The 24,155-nt window shown below is 41.1% G+C and overlaps 1 protein-coding gene across 4 annotated transcripts in view; it reads right to left on the bottom strand.

Moving 5' to 3' along the window:
• LOC124154797 (septin-7) overlaps positions 1–24,155 on the bottom strand; it is a 125,453-nt gene that overhangs the window by 78,613 nt on the left and 22,685 nt on the right. Inside the window, exon 1 of one of the 4 annotated variants that reach the window (XM_046528675.1) lies at positions 5,808–5,828. The exons of the other annotated variants lie outside the window; for them this stretch is intronic. Within the exon in view, the coding sequence (XP_046384631.1) occupies positions 5,808–5,813 (6 nt within the window). The 5' untranslated portion in view covers positions 5,814–5,828. Of the gene's footprint in view, positions 1–5,807; positions 5,829–24,155 lie in introns of those variants that run through there. 4 annotated transcript variants of the gene reach the window in all.

Below are 24,155 nucleotides of genomic sequence, written 5' to 3' on the forward strand. Positions count from 1 at the left end.
ACGATCCTAATTTCTGTCCACGCTGTTTACAAAAGCTAAGGTCGATATGATAGACAGTATGTAGTCATTTAAAGGGGCACTGGATCGGCGCCGCCGGATCACACTCAACGTCGAACAACATCCTCGTTAGCGGGAGTATTGAAGAGGATGTTCTACCGCCAAAGGTCATATACGAAGAACTGCCAACATACGAATGACGACCTAGGAAAGCCCATTCCGAGAGGAGTGATGTAGCAGTAGCAGTGACCAGACAAGAAGTGGACGGTACTTATTCAGAGGCACGCACGCACGCATGCGAGGGGATCGCAACAGAGGAGTACAGCCCTCATGTCAGCGCTTGAGGACGCCCCTGCCGCATTGCGCTCGGCTTCAGGGGGGTGGTGATGTGACGGCGAAAATCAACGTGGGCTTGCGTCCGCGGAAAGACCGCATCTCGAATTCTAATCCCCCTCCCCCCCCCTCCCCCCCCGCCACAATGAGCGTAAATCGCTCTATTTAGCAAATGGAACTAATTCCTAATGTTAAGGGTTTGAATCACTCAGAAAATAAGACGTTTATCCACACGAAAACGTAACCGTCGCACGACGAAATAAAAATTAAATTTAAGAGTTATAAACGCCACCATCCTCCAAATAGGATTATATCATGCATGAGCTTGGAGATAAAATTTTAAATGGAAACTTAGACGAAAAAATAAAACGCCTTAAATCCGATTCCCTTGATAATATATGGATCCTATTACAAACTAAAACGCTTCCTTAGATGGACCTTAGTCCCTGACGAATGGACGAACATTTCACCACCAATACGACGGCATGCCCAGCTTAACTGGAGGAATGCCAACTCCCTCATCACCTCTTGACTCCAGACGAGCGAGAAGGAATGTCTTCTTCGAGATCATGCTTAAGATGTCCAGCAACAAACGTCTCGCAAGGAACGCGAAGGCTGTTCACGACCACCCTTTTAGTTGAAGCGGCATGTTAAGACGTTAAAATGTTTGCTTGCCATCTTTTAAAAGAGCAAATGGCTTGACTACCGGTCATTTTCCTCCTAAATGGACAGCCACAGTTTCTCTACGGAGAATTCGCAGGGCAACAAAAAATGACCGGAATCGTTAACACAAAACAACCCCGTACACACAAACGACAAAAAAATATGACCAACAGAAATGAAAAATAACGCATTAAGCGAATAACATGTAACTGAAATCAATTTCTTAGATTGATTCTACGATTTTAGAGCTGAAGTTACAAAAACCAATTTCATAAGGTCCTGCGTTGCCCCTCCACAGAAATTCTCTATTCCATACTCCCCGCAGTGGCGTAGTCCCGGAGGGGAGTGGGGTTGAGTTGTCTAGGTTAAAACCTTCCCCCGCCCCCTTGAGCCTTTAAAAGAGGCGCCAAAAACGAGTGAGATTGCCTCAATAAATAACTTTTAATAAATACTCGTAAAATATTACTGTTTTTGAGTCCTAAAAATCACGTTTTCAATATCAAAAAAAAATCTCGGGGGAGGAGGACCCGGGGTGTTGTCCGTGCACCCCGGAAGGGCCCCGAAATCTCCGATACTCCCCCACCCCACCAATTTCAAAATCCTTGCTACGCCACTGATTCCTCGTACCGATCTCAGGATTGAATCCTGTTAGGATTCCGATGACATTTTAAGGTTTGCATGAAATAACGGGCTTTTATTATTGACTATATTAACGGCTATTATGCTAAACTAAGGTCTACTGTGATCTTCGTTCAGCGATTGCTTGTTTTGGCGCCAAAACTTCTTCCACAACGCTTTCGAAAAACAACACAGAACTCAGAACCAGCGGAACACATAATAGGCGAGACTAACTACGAACAGGGGTCAGATGGAAGAGAGGACTTATTACTCTCAATCTCGCCCGAACATTTATCTATCTATCTACAAAGCAGCTAACAGCCAATATCATCAAAAGCTCTCCCTTTCAATCCACACGATATAATACAACAGAAGCATACGCACAACAGGAGGTTTTTTCTAATTTTACACAACATTAAAATAGAGCAAGATATCATATGAAAACAATATTCACACGTAGTATTGTACAATATGCCTCTTTCTTCGTCGCTTCTTTCCTTAGTGAAATAACTTGCAAACATTTTGGTACTTATAGTTTCTTACAAGAAAGTAACCCTGAGCTTGAACGACAGTTACAAAGCTATAAAGTTACGCCATGTTCACGGCTTCTTCGCTGATTCCCCAATGCCAGATTTATCCACGTTTCGTAAATCGCTGGAACTTCAACCGTTTTCAAAATCGACTATTACATCGTAATTTACATTACCTATCTCATTTAATTCATAATACAAATATCCCTCTGGTGATATTCCTCGAGTATTGGACGCATTCAGGAAAAAAACTAGATTCCGAAGGCAGCGGTAACATGCCTTCAGAAAGGGAAAGAATATTATATCTGGTAGAGCGCACAATTATCCAAATCCGTTTAATGACAAAAGCAATACATAAAATAATAAAAAATACCAAACTATAAAATTTGGGGCAAAGATTGTATATTTGATTTAACAAAGGGCACGGTTATTATTCCCAATATAATTCTCACTTCGATCGGAACGTCATAAATCCTGGATTAACGTGAATGTATAGATTCGGCCGCAATCGCTTGCCGTTCGTATTGGGGTGAGCACAACGAAAGGGAGGAGTTCTCCTTCTCCAAAGCAAGGGACCGTTTGAACGATCACGAGAGTGCCAACTCGTTCATGCCCGAGCCAAACTTCATCCGAGCTCAATGGAGCTGCACTTCTCGTAAACGCGTATGCTACCATTACTCGGTAACCAAGCGAGGAAAATTTATTTACCAATAGTTTTAACCCACAGATATGAGGAATTTCAAGCATACTTTCCCATTCCTTTGCGAATTCTTTCCGCATCTCAGCTTGAAGCGAATGAAAATATTTTTCACCAGGGGGTATATATGGGGCTGCCGATGGGGAGCACCGTTAAATAGACAGGAAAGCTACTTCCTCGATGAACAAAGCTGGCTACATCTCGTCTAAGAGGAAAAGATAAAAATTGAAGTGCCGCAGTCTTGATTAGTCTGATGAATCATGCGCAAGGCATGCTGAGACGCTATGTCAAATATGTATTATTGTTAGCGCATATTTAAGAATAAAATATCATGGGGTGTCCTTAGACAACAATAAGTTAATCTCGGGGCCAAACCATGTGATGAGTGGCCAATGGTAGCCACCTCAGGGTCGAATATGAGAGAGGGGGCCCAAGCCCCGCCGAAATGAGGATCTGTATAGACTGGTTTCCTCGACTAATCGCAAAAACCAACTACACTCAAAACACCCACAGTCAGGAATGATTGGCAATAAAAAAGGAAGGACAGACATAGTGCCCTCCTCCCCACTCTCATTCCATGTTTGTTTTTTCGTGGATAATTTCTTTGTAAGCCATGGGGTGTCAAAAATTGGTATATTTTTTTGGAGAAAAGGACGTTTTCAAAGTATAGCACGTAGTGTGCTCGTTATTGGGGATTTTTGAGGCAAAATATGTACATCTTCTTCCGTCCTCGTTCGTTCTTAATTAAGTGTGTTTTGTCATTTGGAGGTTCCACAAGGTTCAATATTCTGCAGCAGGGGCGTGAAGTAGCGTCCGTTAATGGGAAGTATCCGATATTTTGTGGTGTCCGAGAGAGAGAAGGATTGACTGTAGTATCGTTTAAGAGATAGTAGGAGGCACCTACTCAATGGAAGTGTTTTTCGCACTTATAATTTCCTGAAAACCACCGTGTCACACTCACGCGAATTACGTTCCAAGGGAGCCTCATGGAGGGTAATCGTGACTTGAAAGTAACCACATGATCTCGGAATACTCTCTTGAATAACGCGCTACCACCATCTCGTCAACTTCCCCTCCGACCGGATAAAACGACTTATCAAAGAATTTCCGCTCTCCGCAAGTGGCCACCATCGCACGCGAAGAAAACTAAAAATCATCTTCATTTTGCCTGGCTTCGTTTTACCACTCTACTCACTGTTTGGGTCAAAACGCTACTCAAAATCTATCACTATTCAAATACTACTCCAGTGGCGTTTAACGGTGGATGTGGGTAGTTTGATATCATATAACAAGTATTAAAATTAAAGATTCATAACCGATCCGGCAAGTCTAAGTAAAATGATGGATGGCTGCTGCTTATGTGCTCGCCAGTTACACTAGCTCAATTTCGACGATGGGAAATCGGCCTGCAAAATTCTCCCGCGGCTACATCCGGTTAATGTAAACGTAAATATTAACCATAACATCCTGACCTAGAGTCAATTCTACTACTACTACATGGACTAGGAAAAATACCCTTTCGTTCCACCATAGCTAATTCATGAACGCGGCTCGAAGAATCTCATGGGAAGGCAAGAAGTTTCCTGCGAATTCATGGTGCGCTTCGTTCTCTACGCTGAGACAATTTTTAGACAAAATTAAGGTAAACATTAGTTAAATAAGACGTTGTAATATTTCCCCTGAATTTTGATTTAAATTAAGTAGAAATATTTCAATGTCTATTTTAACTAATATTAATAGCTTCCACCACATCGTGCCACATATCATACAAGATAATAAATATTAGTTAGCAGGTGCGGCACAAATATGGATAGCACGCTTGAACGTTTGTCAACGCCGTAGTAGCCAACATCAATCACTAATAATACAGAAAGCTGAAGCCAATATCCCAAGAAGAATCCCCATTCCAGAGAGGAAAAGTCATCCGCCATGACGTGGACTGGATCGCCCGAATTCGGTTGCCGCCCCCGCGGCCCACGAACCCACGTTCTACTCCATCAAATATCGAATGGGTTCCTTTCTTTGGGATTATAACACTGCGACATCTCTCGCGGGTGCCTCTGCACCATTTCACTAGCTAGTCTAAGTTGCCTCTGCAACCATTCTAAATTAAATCCTTACCTAGCAAAACAACGCTTCATTTAGGTTCCCCTAAATTTGATTTTACCACGATAGCTTACCCCAGTGGAATGGATAAATGTATTTCCTCAATCATTTTCGACCTGATCATCCCTATTGCTGAGAAAACGCATCGCACGAGTTCCCATTTATATGAAATTTAGCTCATCAAATATCAAAGTAGGCCCCAAAAATCCGTTCAAAAATCAGCTACGTCCTTACCACGCGGGGCACAGGTGTTCATGCAGTGAACATGGCGCGGGACGGCTTTTATTCAGCACATTCAGAAAGATTCGATGGACAGAAAATTATCTTTATATAAGATGGAATTGTCCTCGATGCTCGCGATTTACGACACCCCCAAAGCATAACATTTATATTACGAAGGCTCCTCCATGACAACACCACGTCAATGCATGTTGTTATATTACTACAACAAATGCTCATTCGACGTAAAAAAACACTACTTTTACAAATATTAAGAACTGACTAAGAAATTTAAGTCTCACATATATATTTTTATTCCGCAATTTCTGGGTTCAATTCATAAATTATTTTGCGGTCGAGTCTGGATTTCAGGAATAAAATTTCGGTGACAAACACTTACGCGTTTTAACTGATCTGCGGACCATGATCATCCCGAAAAAGAATGGACGCAACTAATTCTTGAAATCAAACGTAATTATAAATTCAATTGTGTGCGACCATTCCATAACATCTAAAGAAAGAGCGATGAATGAAACGGCAGGGCGAGAGAGAGAGAGAGAGAGAGATAGGGAGAAGATAATACACGCCAATAAATAATAAAACTGGGAGAACAATCGAGATAAGCATATAGATAATCAACTCACCAGCATTTCTGCAATGATATTATGATAATGCTACGCCAGAAACCTCGGGAATGCGTAAACCAAGGAAATTATCCCTTTTCACTCACTCCCGAAGTTTTGCTGATATTTAGTTCCCTCGGATTAGAAGTTTGAACACAGGCCGGACGATAAACCAGGATTCCAACTTGACCGAAGCTTCGAAAAAGTATCCTCCTCCGACGGAAGTGTAGGAAAATTGAAAAGCGCACTCCGTAGACCCGACCGCAACAAGTGCATTCCGCTAACAGATGTCTTCGCCATGGGAAAAGAACACACTGAACTACATAGAAGCGAGTTGGTTTTCTGTCGCTTAGAAGGCTGCCGAGGTCAACGGAGTATATGTATCTAGAAAAACACGGTCGCGCACTCGCATGAGGGATGTCTGCAGGAAAAGGTGCCATGAAACACACTTTAAGCCTTTTTTTACCATCACGTGCATTAAAAATTGCGACTGCAAACGAAGAAAGTGATCGCCGAAACAGAAATGGATCAAGTTATCAAATTTTAAGAACGCGCGCTCGACTTAAGAATTATCAATGAAAACATTTACGGCCGTATCTGTCAACCATTTTCCACGAATTTGAAATAAATTGATCAACAGCAGCAATTCCCTTTTAAGACAAAAATTGGAAAGGAAAACAGCAATGATGAAATAGATCGGCAACCAACATGCATTCTAAAGGAGAACGCAGCAAGCGTGACTCCCTGAAAGCGTGACGAATCCGTGGATGACAACCACAAAGTTTCTCAATGCACAATTCATTTACACTCCATTCAACGATTGTGAACCGAACATTGTTCTTCTCCGAAGGAATTTTTCCCCGCCGCCCACATCTGCTAAATGATTCTTCGATGCTGCTACTTGACCGAAAGAATTCTTCAATTTGGTGGAAAAGTGCGATTATTTCTGAATATATAAAAGTGTCATCCTTGCGCACTTGCGATCAAAAGGAAAACTTTTTAAAATTGAATATCAGTGAAATACATCTCACGGCAACGGGTGAACACTAACAAATATCGTTTAAAAAGCGCATGAGAAATACTCAAAGACCTAAAGCAAACCTCGTCCCAAACTATGTTTTACAGCAAATGATAGCTTAGCGCATGGAAAGATGTTAATTTTACCCCTCTTAAAGGGGCGCTTGAGTTTTCAGCGTGGAATGACAAGCCATAAGGGCAGTAAACGTTTTCCAGATAGAAACGATTATCCACGAGAACCGTAAAAGAAACTTTTAAGCTCAATAGAAATGAAACTTTTTCAAAGGAATACGATAAACCGTGAACAAATGACCATAGCCGCCTTGGCGGTATGTATCCTTTCAGTGGCCTTATAAAACGCAACGAAGACATTGGGAGACAAGTGAAATGACACATCATCAAAGGTATCATAATTAGCCAATAAATATTCCAAAACTTCATGTGCTCATGCAAACTGATCTATCAGTAAGGAGGGATTTCATGATAAGCCCTACACTCCTACGAATGCCATCCATTGTATAGATCTTGAAGGGAGCCTCAAATATTCATCCCATCCATTGTATTTCGCCCGTTAGCCTTCAAACCCTTCTCTACCCCATCCCTGCAAAAATCTTCCACGCATAACTATCAAAATTATTCTCTACCTCCACACAGCCACGCCAACGAGTTGTACCTCGTTTCATTTCCTCTCCGCCACACAAAAATATCACTTTCCCCCTTCCCATTTAAGTTTTTTAATGTTCTTTTCTTTTTGGGTCGAAACTTTCAGCTCCATTTTCGAAAAATGTCCGTTTCGGGGTAATTTTTGTGCCCGTCCAAGGTCCGCTGGAGAGAGAGAGAGAAAGGCTGAGAGAGAGAGGCTGAGAGAAAAGGGCGGATTGATGTTAAGGGTTAGCTTATCACTGCTCATCGGGGCGCTCGAAGGCAATGCAAAGCTACTACACGAACAAACGTGGATCAATGAGGATCTCCTTCGAAATAATTAATTATAGACATGAATTGCTGAAGGATTGCGAGCTATGTTTGGTTTCGGTTCCGGATTTACATTATATTTCTTTCGCTACACTAATTTATTTAAAAAAACGATAGTTTTTCAAAGTTCACCGCCAAAGTCCCTTGCTTGTTTACATATTTAAACTGGTATTAAAATGTAAACTCAGCTACTAATCACACCAACGGTGTTCCTATTTACAAACCAAACAAGTTACACCGTAAATAAAACCAAGTAAATGTAAAATGAAAAATATCAGTACATACAAATGCGACAATGATACGCGACACGCTTAGTTACAATACTCTGGTTTAACACTAATCACGCATATTTTGGATTCATTTCTGAAAATTTTCATTTACGAACAGAACGGAAAATAAATTAAACAAAATTATTCAATATCTACTAAAACACCAGCTCTAGAGACACCGGTCCGAGTCAACTTAACGAAAAGGGGTTAGTATCACAACGGAAAAAAGAATCAATAAATGGAATAATTGAAGACATGAGACAAAACAACGATGAATTACTAAGCAATTAATTGAAAACCTAAATAAATCATTTGGTCGCCGCTTTTCAATGGTATAGCCCAGCAAACAAATTTTAGGACTTTTCAGCGCGCTTAAAAAAATAGAGGAGTTCACACAAGGCTCTCCCGGGATCGGCTCTACCATAGAGTAAGTAGGTCTATTCTTACTCAATGGCTCTACTTCCTGAAAAGGACTCAAAAATGGACGAAAACAAAATTCCCTTACCTATTCAACGATAAAAACTGGACACATTTGCAAACGCCCCAATTATTAAGCGGCGGAAATTCTGGCAAATGAGTCATTCTGAAACTGGACCCCTTCCACGAAATGAATATGAATGACTTCTCCCAGAAGTGGTCTCCGCTCTGCGGGCTGATTCTTGCGAGTGGACCGGTTTCGAATCGGGGGAAAGGCGAGAAGCATTTATCGCCGATAGCAAACATTCGTTTTTACGAATTAATCATTAGACCACGAATCTTATTACAAATTAATTTAAATATCCATTATTAAAGTGATCTACCCACTAGTGTGACTATTTTAGGGGGACCCACGGAAGATGAATAAGAGGTAACTCCTTTCACCACGTGATCTGAAAATTGACCGAACCGGTACCGAAATAGCCTTACAGAACAGAGATAGCTAAGCAAGCACCCATAAACGCACCTGTAAACTTCTGAATACAAAACCGATACATATGAACTTCATGTTGCGGCCATTTTGGCGCTAAATAATGTGCCACCCATACCCACGTCAGCAATGCCTTCCTTAATCAATGCGCTGGTGACGCCTCTACACCTTATATCCAAAGAAACAAGTTTTCTAGCCGCTAACATATTATCTAGGAAACAATCAGTTCATAGAGCTATTTTGTGTTCTTCTTAACCACGAAATCACAAATCGATAACGCCTATTTTTTTAACGGGAAATCTAAGACGCTGTAATTTTATAGATAAGGAGATAACAAAGTGAACGCCTAAAAATAACTCCCGTGCTGCTAAATCAATCAGGGTGATAGAGGGAGGCATTAAAAAAAAAAAAAAGAATTATGCAAAGTAGCGATAAAAATATAACGCATCGATTACTCGTCGTTCCATTTTTCAATGAAATCGTAGGAGTTCTCGTTCGCAATAAATTAATTTAGACATTTCCCCGCTATTCCATATTATACGATTGGCTTATAATCTTATGCGTCGAGAAATTTATAAAACATATGCAAGGGCGTACTATAGGCTAAATAAACATATCCAAGAGCTAGATACACAGAATTTTAACCTAAGGCCCTTTGAAGAGATAAAAGGGCTTTAGTAGCGAGATACGTCACTCATCTCAGAACAGGAACCGAAATGTAAATATTTGGCCATTTAAGCTGAGAAAAGTATCACGACTTGACGTCATTTTGTAGCGATATCAACCTCTGGCGTGAAACGCTAAGCATCGAGGCATAAATGATTGGCGAACAAATTCAAGACAAAATAGAACACTAAAAATAAAGAAAAATGGGAACACAGTCGTAATTACTACCGCTGACCATAAAAATAATATTCCCTTTACTTTTGACACTGGGTTGATATAAATTTATCGCCATATACTTGAGATTTAGTTGCAGTATTGTAACGAAGAATTGGAGAGAAATAATTTGCTTTCAGATTTAGAAATTGATGCACACCACGTTTTCGATTTCGATTTCGTTCACTCTATTTGTATCTGTAGCATTTAATTAAACATGTAGCCAATGAGGTTTATTTCTCCTTTCCTACTGGAATGAAAAACGGGATTTTTCAAACTAATTTTTTAATTTATTGAAATATTTTCTTCTTTTAATTTAAATGAAAACATAATTTTTAATCTGCTGTACTCTCGCAAAAAGTTAAAACCTATGCAGTAGCTGAGCATTTCATACAAATGATAATCTAAAATGGCGTCTCTCTCATCAAACTGCTTATGGAAAACTACGAGAAATAACGAGAGAATGAATGCCATCCGGTTCTGATCAGCACATAAAATTTAAAATAAATAACTCATAAGGAATTGGAAGAAATTCAGCGGCAAGAGTTTGCACGGAAGGTCAAACAGACTTAATAAGTTTCAGCGTACAAAATTCCGTAACAGCTTTTTGAGGCAAAGAGAAGATAACATACATAACTAATTAGAAGAAATAAAAATGCACTGAAATGAAAATTCGAAATCCCAAAACTACACATAATTTTAAAGGCAATAATGTGGGGAACCACAGATCACTGGCGGAATAGATATAGGACGAAGCGCCAACGAACGGCCGACTCAAGATGAAGAAGAAATTAGATGGGTAGGCCGCCATAAAAAAATAGGTAATCAATCAAGTCGCATATTTGGGCTCATTGGCATAGTATCAACTCTCCTTTCACAATGACAGGGCCAGATCAAAATTTGCGAGGATACGACGAACAAGTTCCAAAAAGTAATATACATACTACTGTGACGTCTCTCCATCACATGTAAGCGTCTGAACACCTGATTACGAGAAGTCAATTACTCAAAGGAAGTTGCAAAGCAGGCACACTCCACAAAATTCTTTTAAAACCAAACTGGTAAAGATGTGCAATAGGAGTAAGTTATTTACCACCTATTGTCGAGTAAGATAAACTCGACTTGGGCGTTCAGTTCGGTCACCCGTCAGTGGGCACCGAGTCTTGAGTTCGAGGGCAAACAGAGAGAGTTCCGCCATTCTGGCGCACAAAGACACACAAAGACACGTCAGTGCACATAACGAAAGCTATTACGAACCACAATCACAGATGCTGTCTCTCAAGTCATAAGTTATCTGAATCCACGGTTTATACAGATGGATGAGAATGAACACGCTTCCAGGAAATAATTAATAGATATAGGCCACTACTCCTCAATTTAGCACTATTATAATATCAATTGTAAAAGGTCGTGACATTGAGGCAATACACTTTTAATTTCTAGCACTTTCAGAAATAACCACCGAGAATCACGGATTAAAACCACTTCGACTCTATCAGGAAGGAAATCTACGGGGGGTGCAAGCATTCTCCACTCCAACTTTGATTTAAAGGTCCTCAGCGATCGACATTAGCCAGTGCATTAGGTTCACTCTTGAATCATTCGTTGGAAAGACAAGATTACTTTCGCTATTAATTCTACTTTATCTCACATGCCATTGCATGCAATTGATTTATTTATAATCAATCAGTGCAGAAACCCGAACGTTATTATGGACAAGGGAGGGTCGAGCTCACCCCAGGCTAAGACTGAGAATGTGCATTTCGCACGCACAGGGCGAGTTACTTTTGGGCATGGGCACTCGCATCGAGATTATATCATCAGGAGAGGGTGACGAGAGATGTGAACCCGGGACCCATCGGTCATGAGCCAAGGGCTCCATCTACCGAATGAGCTACCACGCCACGCTAACGCTGTCCTTGTTCTGTGATCCAATAATAATCTAGCATTAAAACGTAGTTAAAGAACTCGTTGGAAGGTAAATAAACTTAAACGCATACTCTCTGCAAACACGTAGGTGACAATTTCCGAGGAAAAAACAGCATGATAACCATCGTTAAACAGGCGCAAATGCGAATGAAAAAATAGCTGAAACCTGGTATTAGAGTGGGAGCGCAGACAAAGAGAGAGATTCTATGCATGTGGGGTTGCTTCGTCGAAAGCAACTGGCGCCGACACCAGCCCATCATCAAGCATTCACTCCCCACCACCAGCAACACAATCCACTGCCTTCACTCGCAGCGGCACCGAGAACCATTTCAGGGTTCGATCCACTTGGCAGGGTAATGGGTAGAATTTGGAACTGTTAATAGGCCGCCACTTCTTACTCCTTATAATGAATGGCGAAACCAAGGAAACTTCCTTTCCGTCGAGAGAGAGAGAGAGAGATCAGCCGGCGTAGAGGACGGGGAAGGACGGTTAGCATGCCCCTACGCTACCACAGAGAGCAACAAAAAAGTTTGTGTCCAGTTGGACAACCAGCAAAATCCCTAACGAGCAGTTTTCCCTCGGTAGTCAGTAGTAGTAGTGAGTAGTCAGCTCATATTTAAAAAATAATGTCATCTCACAATTCAGGTATAAAATAAAATGCAATTCGCATTTCATTACAGAAAAACAGCGAGCACAGTAAAGGTAAAATAATAGTTGTTCCAAAATCTCATGAGCGAGAAGACCGTTAGTGCGCAAACAGACAGCTGGCTACATTAACGAATTGTGATTCCCACTTCATCCACTTGATAATATTTCATTATTGTCGAAATAATGTGCATGAAACATCTAACCATAATAATAAACGTCAACCTTAATACAAACACGCTTGGAAGGGGTGTATCTAGACATGCGTCAGCCGTCACTTCTTCAATCGCGCCCCAAAGAAAGAAATCCATCGTCTATGAACATAAAATATATGTACTAGTTGATCATGTGTATCGCACAGAATTACCTTGTTTTCAAATGGTATGTGCTAAAAAAATGTCCACTTGCGAATGAAAATCCCTTAGTTGATGACACTGCAGATGTAAAACGCTATACAAATACGATTTCATGATAAGGGCATATGCCCTACACTACCACTCATTAGCAAGAATGGTAACTCATATACCGTAATCGCCAGCATGATTTCACCCGTTAATTAATGGAACGCAAGGATAAATTCCAAAAATAGCCACCGCAGCGCACACATCAAGTACCACAATTACCCAGGCGGACAAACGCAGACGGAAGAGTGCGCAATGATTTCCGCGATAATTACCAGTCCACACGCACCAGAAAGTGAAGCGGATGAGGAGAATGTAATTACACTTTTCTAAATTGCGAAGCAATTGTACAGGGAATTTCTCCTTCGACAAAATTCAAACGGTCAATGGCCTCCAATACATAGCAAGTAAAATATAAATTACCCAGTTGAATCATTCTTTGCTGAATTTTCTCGGAATGAATAGCGAATTGAAGTCTAGAATTTTGTAAATATAAAGAATCTACCGACAGAGCACTGCATGGGACAAGTGACTTCGTACGCAGTCACGCGCACGGGTGCAATGTTATGTACACCAAGTTCGCCATGAAAAAATATATGGCTTCGCCGGGATTCGAACCCGGATATCCCGATCGCCGGTCAGGTGTGCTATATGGTCTGAAGTCCGCTATGAAAATTGGCTAGCACGCCTAATCGGGAGATCCGGCTTCGAGTACCGGCTAAGCCAAATATTTTTTTCATGGCGACCTTCATCTTCGGTGTATATAACCTACACATCAAAACACAACAGTTTAAATGATAAAGACATTCCAAAAAAAGAAAAATGAATGAAAAATAATCTTTTTCGCTTGATCTCTTTCGTGCCAAATAAAGCAGGCAATCATGAGTAATCATAATTTTTCACTAATAGATAGGCGTGACGAACCGCAAAATCAGCATATTTGTAGCCAGGTAGCTCACTAGGCCAGAACTATTGAAAATAAAGTCAACATTCGCACGAATATATCGTAAGTCTAAAGCCTGAATCACACGATCATTTTTTTTCGTCGCGAAAGTGATCATTATCGCGATTACTGCGCAAAATGATCGTCGGCGGCAATTGTTTTCCGCGATTGCGATCGCGATGAGGATTCCCATCGCTATTTTTCATCACTCGTCCGGTCGCTTTTTCCGTCGCTAAAACCGTCACTAAAACCCCATATCAGCCAATCGGAATGCATTCCCCTATGGAGCGATTGCAGCGCAATGTTTGACAATTGTGGGAATGACATAAATAAACAAACACGCTATATAATTTCGTGATGTGGGTCTTATGACAACGAGCTGTGATATTGGAAATGATGCGAAAAGCGACGGCGGGAGTGACCGTGTGATTCAGAAAAATGATCACAAGAGCGATTACTTTTCGCGACGAAAAAAAATGATCGTGTGATTCAGGCTTTAGATTAGGAAAATCGCATATTTTAAACTGAAGACGAAATTAATTTTATTCCCTATGTTAAAACGCAATCACATTTATGCAACACAACCTACCATTGAAATGACGAACACTCACTTCTAAGCGGAGAAAATCAAGGGAAATTACACAAACGCATGACTGGGCACATCAGTTCCGAGAGGCAATTATCGGCAATAACTCTGGGAAACATCTGCGGAATTATTACATCGATTGAAACAAAAGCAGCTACAGACAGGGGAGAAGAACTGAAAACTCATTCATACATCATGATGGATCAAAATAGGCTAAGGAAGAGCTTCATATTGTTTCCAATGCCAGGTCAAGGCGAATAAATCACTGGACAAGGCACGACGCGGCTGATAGCCATTTGCAATAAGAATAACAAACTTCCCCAAACTTCTAAATAGGGACTGAATGCGCGACCTGAATAAGATACTGCTTGACACTGAGCAGAGAATTTGCAATCGCTACACCTAACGGTCCTTGAAAGACAAACAAATGTGACCTTTTAAAAAGTTTATGCAATAGCGGCCCGCTAGCATTCACCCTACTTATGACCCAGTGATTACCGGAGCAGGCTCACTTGTTTAGGATCGATCAAAACCTATACGCATATGCAACCAACACATTCTTGAGCTGCATAAAATGATCAATCACAACATTTTCAGAAGGCACACCACTACGACGGCCTTCTGAAGTCATGGGATACACTCGCGTGCTTTCTAAACAGAGGAATTCCATGAAATAAAGAAGAGACTAAGCAGAGAATTCCCGCGTGGTCATTAGGCAAGCCTCGGGGCCGCTTTTCGCTTCACCGTAGACACTGCCGTGTTTGTCATAGCGAACGCATTGTGAAATGCGCTACGACAAACCGAGAGGACAAATGAAGGCGAGACGAAATAAATTACTGCTACTCCAAAAATCATTGACTTGCACCCGCTCCTTCCACGACGACCAATCTCATGCTCAAGGAATTACCCTACGACATAGTTGCGCACTCGTCCACATGGGTTGGATATTAAACAGAATTTCAACCGTTGAATCAGAAAATATTTTAGCTATGAACTATTAACTTTACTGCTCGTTCACGCATTGGAGGCAAGAAATTAACCCGGGAATCGGTGTTTTGCCATTTAACAAATACAAGCTTTATTTCGTCCAATGTAGAAGGAGACAATCGCAAGATATCGATACTTGAAACGAAACAGGCAAGGCAAACAGTTAAAAATCCCGAGAATTCCCTCATGTTATTAAGAAAAGTTTCCGTATTATGACAAAGCAGACAGAGGAACCGACACATTTATCGGGTAATTTTCTTATTCATGCGTAGGAAACAAATATATATAAATAGTTCAAGTCAATATGAATAAACTCAGAGACACAAAAAAGGAAACACTCACACTGGAAAAATATACTCGAAGCTTTCGAAGCACTACTGACTTCTTCCTCAGCTAAAGTAAGAATCTTTATCAGATAAAGTAAGAATGACAAATATTTTGCGATAGTAAAACTAAACACCTAATAGAGTTTCAACAGAAGGAATCAGATAGACAAAAAATGCCTACTTTTTAGCTGTGACGTACATCCGAACGAATTCGGGTCAAATTTTGTCCATTTTGAAATGTCAGTACAATTCTGTGGGTAATTTTAATGGAATGATCTTTTCGATGCCTAAGCTCTTAACCACCAAAATACATCTTCAATGTTTGAGGCATTTTATTCTTCGATAACTGTTATGAAGAAGGAAATACTACTTGACTAATTGGAAAAGCTACATACACAAGCCGATTTCCTGTCATCCTGAAACCACCCCATCTGCTTCAGAACTAGTGAATTCGGAAATTACCGCCACTCGCGTCGACGCAAAACCCTAAATTATCCCGCACGCTAATATATAAAGCACAGCCTCAAACAATTCTAACTATCATATACATCTATATTATGTTTAACACTTTGAAATTTGTTTATCCCTGTATTATGAAATAGTGACATTTCTCTCCGCGTTAATATCACACTTAACTATTCCAATTAATTATTAGAGCAATGAAGATAAATAATGTATCCCTACATTACTCGGTCTTTTCATAAAATAACTAGCATAATGAATATCCAAAGACTAAAAGATAAGGTCTACGACAGCCATTGCATTCAACATACAGATTCTAGCTAACAAAATCGCAAACTGGCATAAAAATATGCGAATAAACAGACAAAATTAACAGCAGGATATTGTAATATTTAGCGTAAAAAACGTCCCATTTCCCCTTCGCAGAGATGTTGTACTTAAAGAGTAACCCCCACACCTACTATTGCAGTGCACACTAAAATTTGTGGAAAAAATATGCGGCTACCGTATAAGACCATATCTGGCATATTATGAAAACTATTCACGAAATGATTACGTGAGGTAGAGTGGGACATTCAGGGTGCAGGAAGAAGAGGTGCATAAGAGGTAGCGCTAGAGAACTGCATTTGCATTGGTCCGAGATCGGCATCCAGGCGATGCGAATGGCAAAATCTTCTTCCTCGTCCGATTCCTATGAGAAATGGAACGACGATTCTTTCATCGACAAAAATATTTACAAGTACGAAAAGCGAATTGATTTCTCGTTCACTAAAAGGTGGGAGAAAGGCGGTAGTATCGGCTCCCGACGTCGCCACTGATCAAGAGATACGCTACTTCAATCTAATTGGCCTGAGCGGACTTAATTAGTTGATGAAGGATTTCACATCAGGAAAAATTGAGCACTTTCTTCTGGATCTCTCCAATTAGGGAACTGATTCGCCCATAGCTTAACTGCACTTCCACTCCCAAATTCTTACCCACAATTCATAACATTGCCTGGACACATCACCCGCAGAATCTCACTCTCTCTCCCTTTCTCGCAGGATTTGGCCCTAAAATTCCATGGAATGGAGGTAAAAGTAGAACACTCGGAAGACAAAAAATAAGGGGCGGCCACGTTGTCAATTCAAGGAAGATTGGAGACGACTCGACTATAACTTCGTTCATTAAAAGAGGATAATCAAAGTTTTACACTCGCACAGACATTTTGATGCGTTGGATTTCTGGAGAAAAAATGAAAATTGCGGAGTGACTCCGATCATTCTTAGGCTCTACAAGGAAGACAATCGATGGGATGTAAAAAATAAGGCGGAATAGGAGAAGAGCCGAGAAATGAAAAAGACAGCAATTTTCAGCACAACAGCTTCTAAGAAGTTCTCGATAAGGTAAGCCGAGCAGAAAACATTCCCGTCAGGGTCAAGCCGCCCTCCATCACGCACAAATGGTCAAGGCAGAGGAGAGAAAGCTTTCTCCCTAAGGCACTCACGAATGGCCAGTATGTACCTACTTCAATTTTCCTTCATACCTACAATGAATGCAAACATAGCATGGTAAAAACTCTTCAACGGTACTGAAAGTCTCAGGGCACAGCCAGGAATGCATCAACACGTCATCGCTGGTAAACTATCTTAGGATTGGTTGGACGCAGTTGTCCAATCAATTCTCCAATCATATAATAATCTTTTCCACGCCTGCGTTGTTAGTTCTCCCCTTCCGAAAGCTTGATCGCCTGTGCCATGTCTTTCCTTCCCAAGAAGTATGATCATAAATTGGTCTCCCGCACAAGTGTCCTAAATTATTTGAAAGACGGTGAGGTATGGTAAAACTAAAACAAACCGTTCAATCATATTAGGCACATATGAAGACACTCGTCAAATTTGCTCCAAGTCAACACCACAACGGAGTATAAGCCAGGAAGATGAAAGGGGCAATCTTTGGGGTTCATCCTCTGCACTCTTAACAGCGGTTCGAGGGAAAGCCCAAGGGATTCCTGTAAATTGAGGGGACAGGCAATTATGATCCTCCATCCTCTCCCTCTTCCAAGCTGGAACAGCCTGAGAACTGGACTAAGGAGAGACACTTGGGCGAAAAAGATGCCAAAAGTAGTTAACACAGTGTGCCCGGAATTCAAGCTCAGTTTTTCACGGATGTAATTTGATTTTTGTATTTACTACGAACTACTTTATTAAATCTCTAAGCTTAAGATACTTCAATCTGAAAAGTTTTTATTGCCCAATTATTCCGCCATCAACGCCAAAGCGCGAGGATTCTTATTATGAAAAAGCAAAATGAACAAGCCATGACGACAAATTAATGAAAAACATGAGAAATTAACTTGAATAAATTATAATAATGGAAATTCAGCAATAGTGGTGCCCTACACTTAACAACTTCATTGTCTAAGGCATTCCTAAGCAACTTCGAAACATATAACTCACGAACGTAATTGCGATGTCAAGATCAAAACAGATGCAATGATGAAAGAGAAGAAAGCACGATAGCAAGACGAATCACCATTAATACCTAGGCACGGCTCATCACGAGCTGTAGTGTCCAACAGATCCCATTTCAAATGATAGCTTGTTGCACTTTTTCACAATAATTTAGATCCAATCGACAAATACAAACGGAAGTGCCAAAGACGAAAACAATACATTAACTCTATAAATTAACCGCAAGGCCTAGTATTCCCAGAAGATTATGCTAGACAAATAAGACCAAGATTCGAATTCCTAACAAAAATTTCGAATGGATACTTATTAGTGCATATTAGCAGCACTCGAAGTAATCTGCAGGCCCCTAATTATTTTCGCATCTTTTTAATAATAATAAAAGGTAGTATGGTCCCCTTCGCCCTCGATGTTTCTCCATTGATTCCCTAAGATATACAGCGATTGACACGTACGTATCAATGCCAGTGGAAGGCAAGAAGCAGGAGAGGAGGAGGCAAGTGTGGTGGGGCCTGTGGGGGCAGCCACGAGGGGTTCACATATGATCACAACTACATCATCTGGACCATCGACCGCCTAGAACAATGCTCTCCAACAACGCCCCGACGCTAACAGCACGTGGCATGGACGAGCGGAGGTGGGGCGGGTTTTTTTCTTTCCCTCATTGAGAATAGATTTGTTAAGTGACACTCCCCCCCCCCTTTTCCTTCGAGGAATTCACGGAAGAGAGTGAAAGAAATGAAAGCCGCAGACTAATTTCACATAAAATGTTAAATCCTATTCGACTAACTAGTCCCGATGATCGTGAGATAAATCAACATGTAATTAAACTATCAGAAAAATAAATCATCTTCAAAATAATTTATAACACGCGAAATGTATTTTGAAGGTTTCAAAGAAAAAATGAGGTGATTCCCAGATCACAAGAATCGAAAACAAAAACATATATCACCATATAAACATATACAGACTGTCCCAAGGGTCAAGTGTCATTTTTGACCTGTAATGTTAATAACTTTCCATCGAGCAATTTTCATGAAAATTGGCACACTTATGGGTAAAGGTCCTAAGTTTTGTTGAGTGTAAGCAAAATTTTACAATTTTGACCTTTTGACCTCACAATTTGGGTCCAAACCAAAAATTTGAATTTGCCTTATGGGGTTTCAATGTTAAGTTTTTAAAGTATACCGGGACTAGCCGCGGTGGTAACTTTTTACGGGAGTCACCCGCAATACACAATCGTGCGAAAGATCCACAGAGAAAAAATCATTCGCCTTGACCGGGATTCGAACCCGGATCCCCCGATTTCCGGTCGAGTGCTTTAGCCAGTTAAGCTACCGAGGCGTCATTCTTTCCTGTGGATATTTGCGGACACTACCGGACAAGATGTTGCTGGACTTCGGGGCATATGATGCCACTAGCAGTCCAAGTCGTGCGCACAGCGCCACAGCCGGAGAGCAGGCCCGGACATAGAACACATCTTGATTTTTTCTCTGTGGATCTTTCGCACGATTGTACATTGCGGGTGACTCCCGTAAAAAGTTACCACCGCGGCTAGTCCCGGTATACTTTAAAAACTAGTCAAGAGCGAACACACCTATGTGTTCTATGTCCGGGCCTGCTTTCCGGCTGTGCGCACGACTTGGACTGCTAGTGGCATCATATGCCCCGCAGTCCAGTAACATCTTGTCCGGTAGTGTCCGCAAATATCCACAGGAAAGAATGACGCCTCGGTAGCTTAACTGGCTAAAGCACTCGACCGGAAATCGGGGGATCCGGGTTCGAATCCCGGTCAAGGCGAATGATTTTTTCTCTGTGGATCTTTCGCACATTTCAATGTTAAAAAAATCGAGATAGAAAAATGTCTGAATTTCATAGACCAATTTGTCAATTCTTAGGTTTTCGGACACGAGAAACCCGAAAATAACACTTTTATTTACGAAAATTCAACCGTTGACCCAGTAAGATCACCGTCTAGGTCATAAGGGTGGCAAAAAGAATAGCATACCAACAAAGGTGTCGATCCATTGGCTTTATAGGGTGCCCAAGTCATAGGTATTGTCCAAATACCCGTATTATTCACTTATTGACCTCCGAGGGTCACAATGGGGGTCAAAGGTCACAGAGTTAAACGTCGGGCCATCATGACAACCAATGTGTCAAACCATAGGTTTTGAAGGGTGCCAAAGCCGGTTAGGTAGTTCATTGATCCGTATTGTTGATTTTTTGACCTCCGTGGGTCACAATGGGGTCAAAGGTCATAGATGCATGTTTTAAAATAATAGGAAAACTAATGTCCCCAACCAAAGGTTTTGAATGGTGACCAAGTGAGTGGCGTAGTACACATATCCACTGTCTTTCCGACATGCCTCCCTTGCCGTCTAAGTTTCACGCCGTTGTTGATTATTTATTTCCCTAGACATCCTTTTGCCCGACTGTGTCCACATTCTTCCACTACATCTCTCTTCGAAGAAGGTCCTATGGAGGTCTAACGCCGCATAGGACTTTCTTGATAACTACGCTGAAATGCCATTGGTTTTAAAGATTAACGAGCAAATAGAAAAACCCATTTCTGCCGCTTTTCATTTAAGTATTAGACCTCCATTGGTAACGCTCAAGTTAAGGGTTGCGAGTTTTTCCCATGAAAGTCCTAAAAATATGTTAAATAAGTAGTGAAGAAAAAGTCCCAGTTTGACGGTAAAGACCGCAGTTCGCCATGCCTGTCCCTCGTCCTGCAAACATTACCGGCAGCAAATTTATCAGGACCCTACTTCACATTCAACCTTACAAATTCGTTGGGTATGTGTCTGCTTTGATGGGATTGTTGAACACCCAACAATCTCATCAAAGCAGAGACATGCAGTTGTGGCTTCGTCTTGGCATCTCCATTAAGATGCATTTGCCGCTGCTCACTATTGTCCGCGCAGTGTGTACTGGATAATTCCAGGTGTTCGTTATAACGAACTTTAAATATTCAAAACTTGAAACCCTAAGTGTAATGGTGCAGTAGCTTCGAGAAGAAGCGCATGGCAAGCGAAAATATTTCTGCAATTGAATGGTTAACTAGCGTAATGTAAACTCCATGTTCACATTTCAGTTTATATTCCTATTAATTTTGTCGTTTTGTGATATTTCTCTTTAATGGTCACATTTTTATCACAATGCATGATAGAATCAAAGTAAAAGCTGCATTCATCCATATATTTTATGTTTTACCTTATGATTTCGGACATAGCCAATATCTTTTTAAACGGAGTTTTTTCTTTCACTTTGGGCCGCAAATCAAAAGAATGTTTAGAGAAATAAATAATCAACTGCGGCATGAAAATAAGAGGGCATGGGGTGCCTGTCGGAAAAGACTGCGAGGAAATGGAAAATTTTTGGAAGGAAGGGGTAAGCGCATTGCATATTTTCTCTATGGCCTTTGACCCCCATCATGACTTAAAGAGATCAAAAAAATCTGTTATACGGATCAATGAACCGAAAAACCGACTTTGGCACCATTTAAAACATATGGTTCGACACGCTGGTCGTCATGATGGCCCGACGTTTAACTCTATGACCTTTGACCCCATTGTGACCCACGGAGGTCAAAAAATCAACAATACGGATCTATGAACTACCTAACTGGCTCTGGCATCCTTCAAAACCTATGGTTTGACACATTGGTTGTCATGATGGCCCGACGTTTACCTCTATGACCTTTGACCCCCATTGTGACCCTCGGAGGTCAATAAGTGAATAATACGGGTATTTGGACAATACCAATGACTTGGGCACCCTATAAAACCCATGGATCGACACCTTTGTTGGTATGCTATTCTTTTTGCCACCCTTATGACCTAGACGGTGATCTTACTGGGTCAACGGTTGAATTTTCGTAAATAAAAGTGTTATTTTCGGGTTTCTCGTGTCCGAAAACCTAAGAATTGACATATTGGTCAATGAAATTCAGACATTTTTCTATCTCGATTTGTTTAACATTGAAACCCCATAAGGCAAATTCAAATGTTTTGTTTGGACCCAAATTGTGAGGTCAAAAGGTCAAAATTGTAAAATTTTGCTTACACTCAACAAAACTTAGGACCTTTCCCCATAAGTGTACCAATTTTCATGAAAATTCCTCGAAGGAAAGTTATTAAAATTACAGGTCAAAAATGACACACGACCCTTGGGACAGTCTGTACAGCCACCCCAGCATGCGAGGCTGCTGACACGGACGACGGCGACGAGTTTGTCGCGTCCTTGACGCGCGCGTTTCGCTTGAGAACGAGCTTAAAAAGTGACAAAAAGGGGCAGGCAATTCACGGAGGGAGGGAGTGGCCCCACCCACCCTCCCTGTGAAGGACCCTCCCCACTCACCCACGAGGGTGAACTTGCGCCCGAGGAAATCACCATCTCGCGCACAGCAGCCACAATCATACTCTTCTTCGAGTATCTGATTAGAGACGCATTGCAAGGAGAATGTCCACGATATTTACACTTCCCCGCACTCCGGAGGACCACCAATAGGGTGGTTTCCTATTATTTTTTTATTGCCTTAATCGAAAGATTATTACTCCTGGAGTACGTATTTCACGCTTTTAGATTTTTAAATGACAATATCTATTTTTCGCGATTAAATGAAAAGTGAAAATTTTCAAGCGCGCGAAAACGCGACGCTCAAGTATGAATGCCGGGAAATATCTCCGTACGTCGTATTTCTGGTTCCCCCTCCCGCCCGGTGAGGTGACCTTGAGGCGAGGCTTAGCGCTGATACGTCGCAGGCTGCCAGCGGGTAGCTGAGTACCTTGCTGAATGGTAGCGCTTGGCTTAAAAAAGGTTTATTAATACCTTATCAAACGAAGAAAACTTTCCGACCTTAGCCAGTTTTAATAAGTGATTATTAAGACATGTTTCCCTGAGCTCTGTGCCTCATGCATGCATTGGTAACCTCAGACGATGTATAACTCCTATCCTCTCGTGTAGAAACTAGGTCCCTGTGACGTCACGTGGAGTGGCATCGCATGGGCGCCAATCTGGCCTTTTTCAAATGAGGATAAAATTTGACCCTTGCCATTCGTCTAAACCGGTATTTCAAAAACCAAATAATTTGTGTATTATGAATACACAAATGGTGGGTAACGAATCGCAATCAATGCCTTTCGTTTTCTTTGATGAAGGAAACTACCCTATTAGGCGTTTTAGGTAAGCATTATAAGATTATAAGAACCCGAATTATAAGCAACATTTTTGCCCATTTTAATTGCTTCCACGGGGCTGCGAAAATGACCATCCGCTTTCTGTGATTGAAATAGAGGTCGTAAAATATCGATAGATGGCAGTCCACAATGTTCAATACCATTACAAATTCACACAAGGGCGATTATTCATGAAGCATATGAATTATTCAAATCCTTTCAAAGATATCGAATTTTGGAATTTTAGGTAATTTAATTAACATTTAAAAAAATTTATGTTTCTACACAGGGCGTGCGTGATTTCAAGGGGGCTGCCCCTCACATGAACCCCCCCTCCCCCTCCCCCCCGGAGTGCTGACTCGAAAAAGGCTGATGTCTGCACCGACGTGAACCGCTCGCTTTTAATCCGATTACTC

The sequence above is a fragment of the Ischnura elegans genome, chromosome 1, assembly GCF_921293095.1.
Source record: "Ischnura elegans chromosome 1, ioIscEleg1.1, whole genome shotgun sequence".
In the NCBI taxonomy this organism is placed as follows: domain Eukaryota; kingdom Metazoa; phylum Arthropoda; class Insecta; order Odonata; family Coenagrionidae; genus Ischnura; species Ischnura elegans.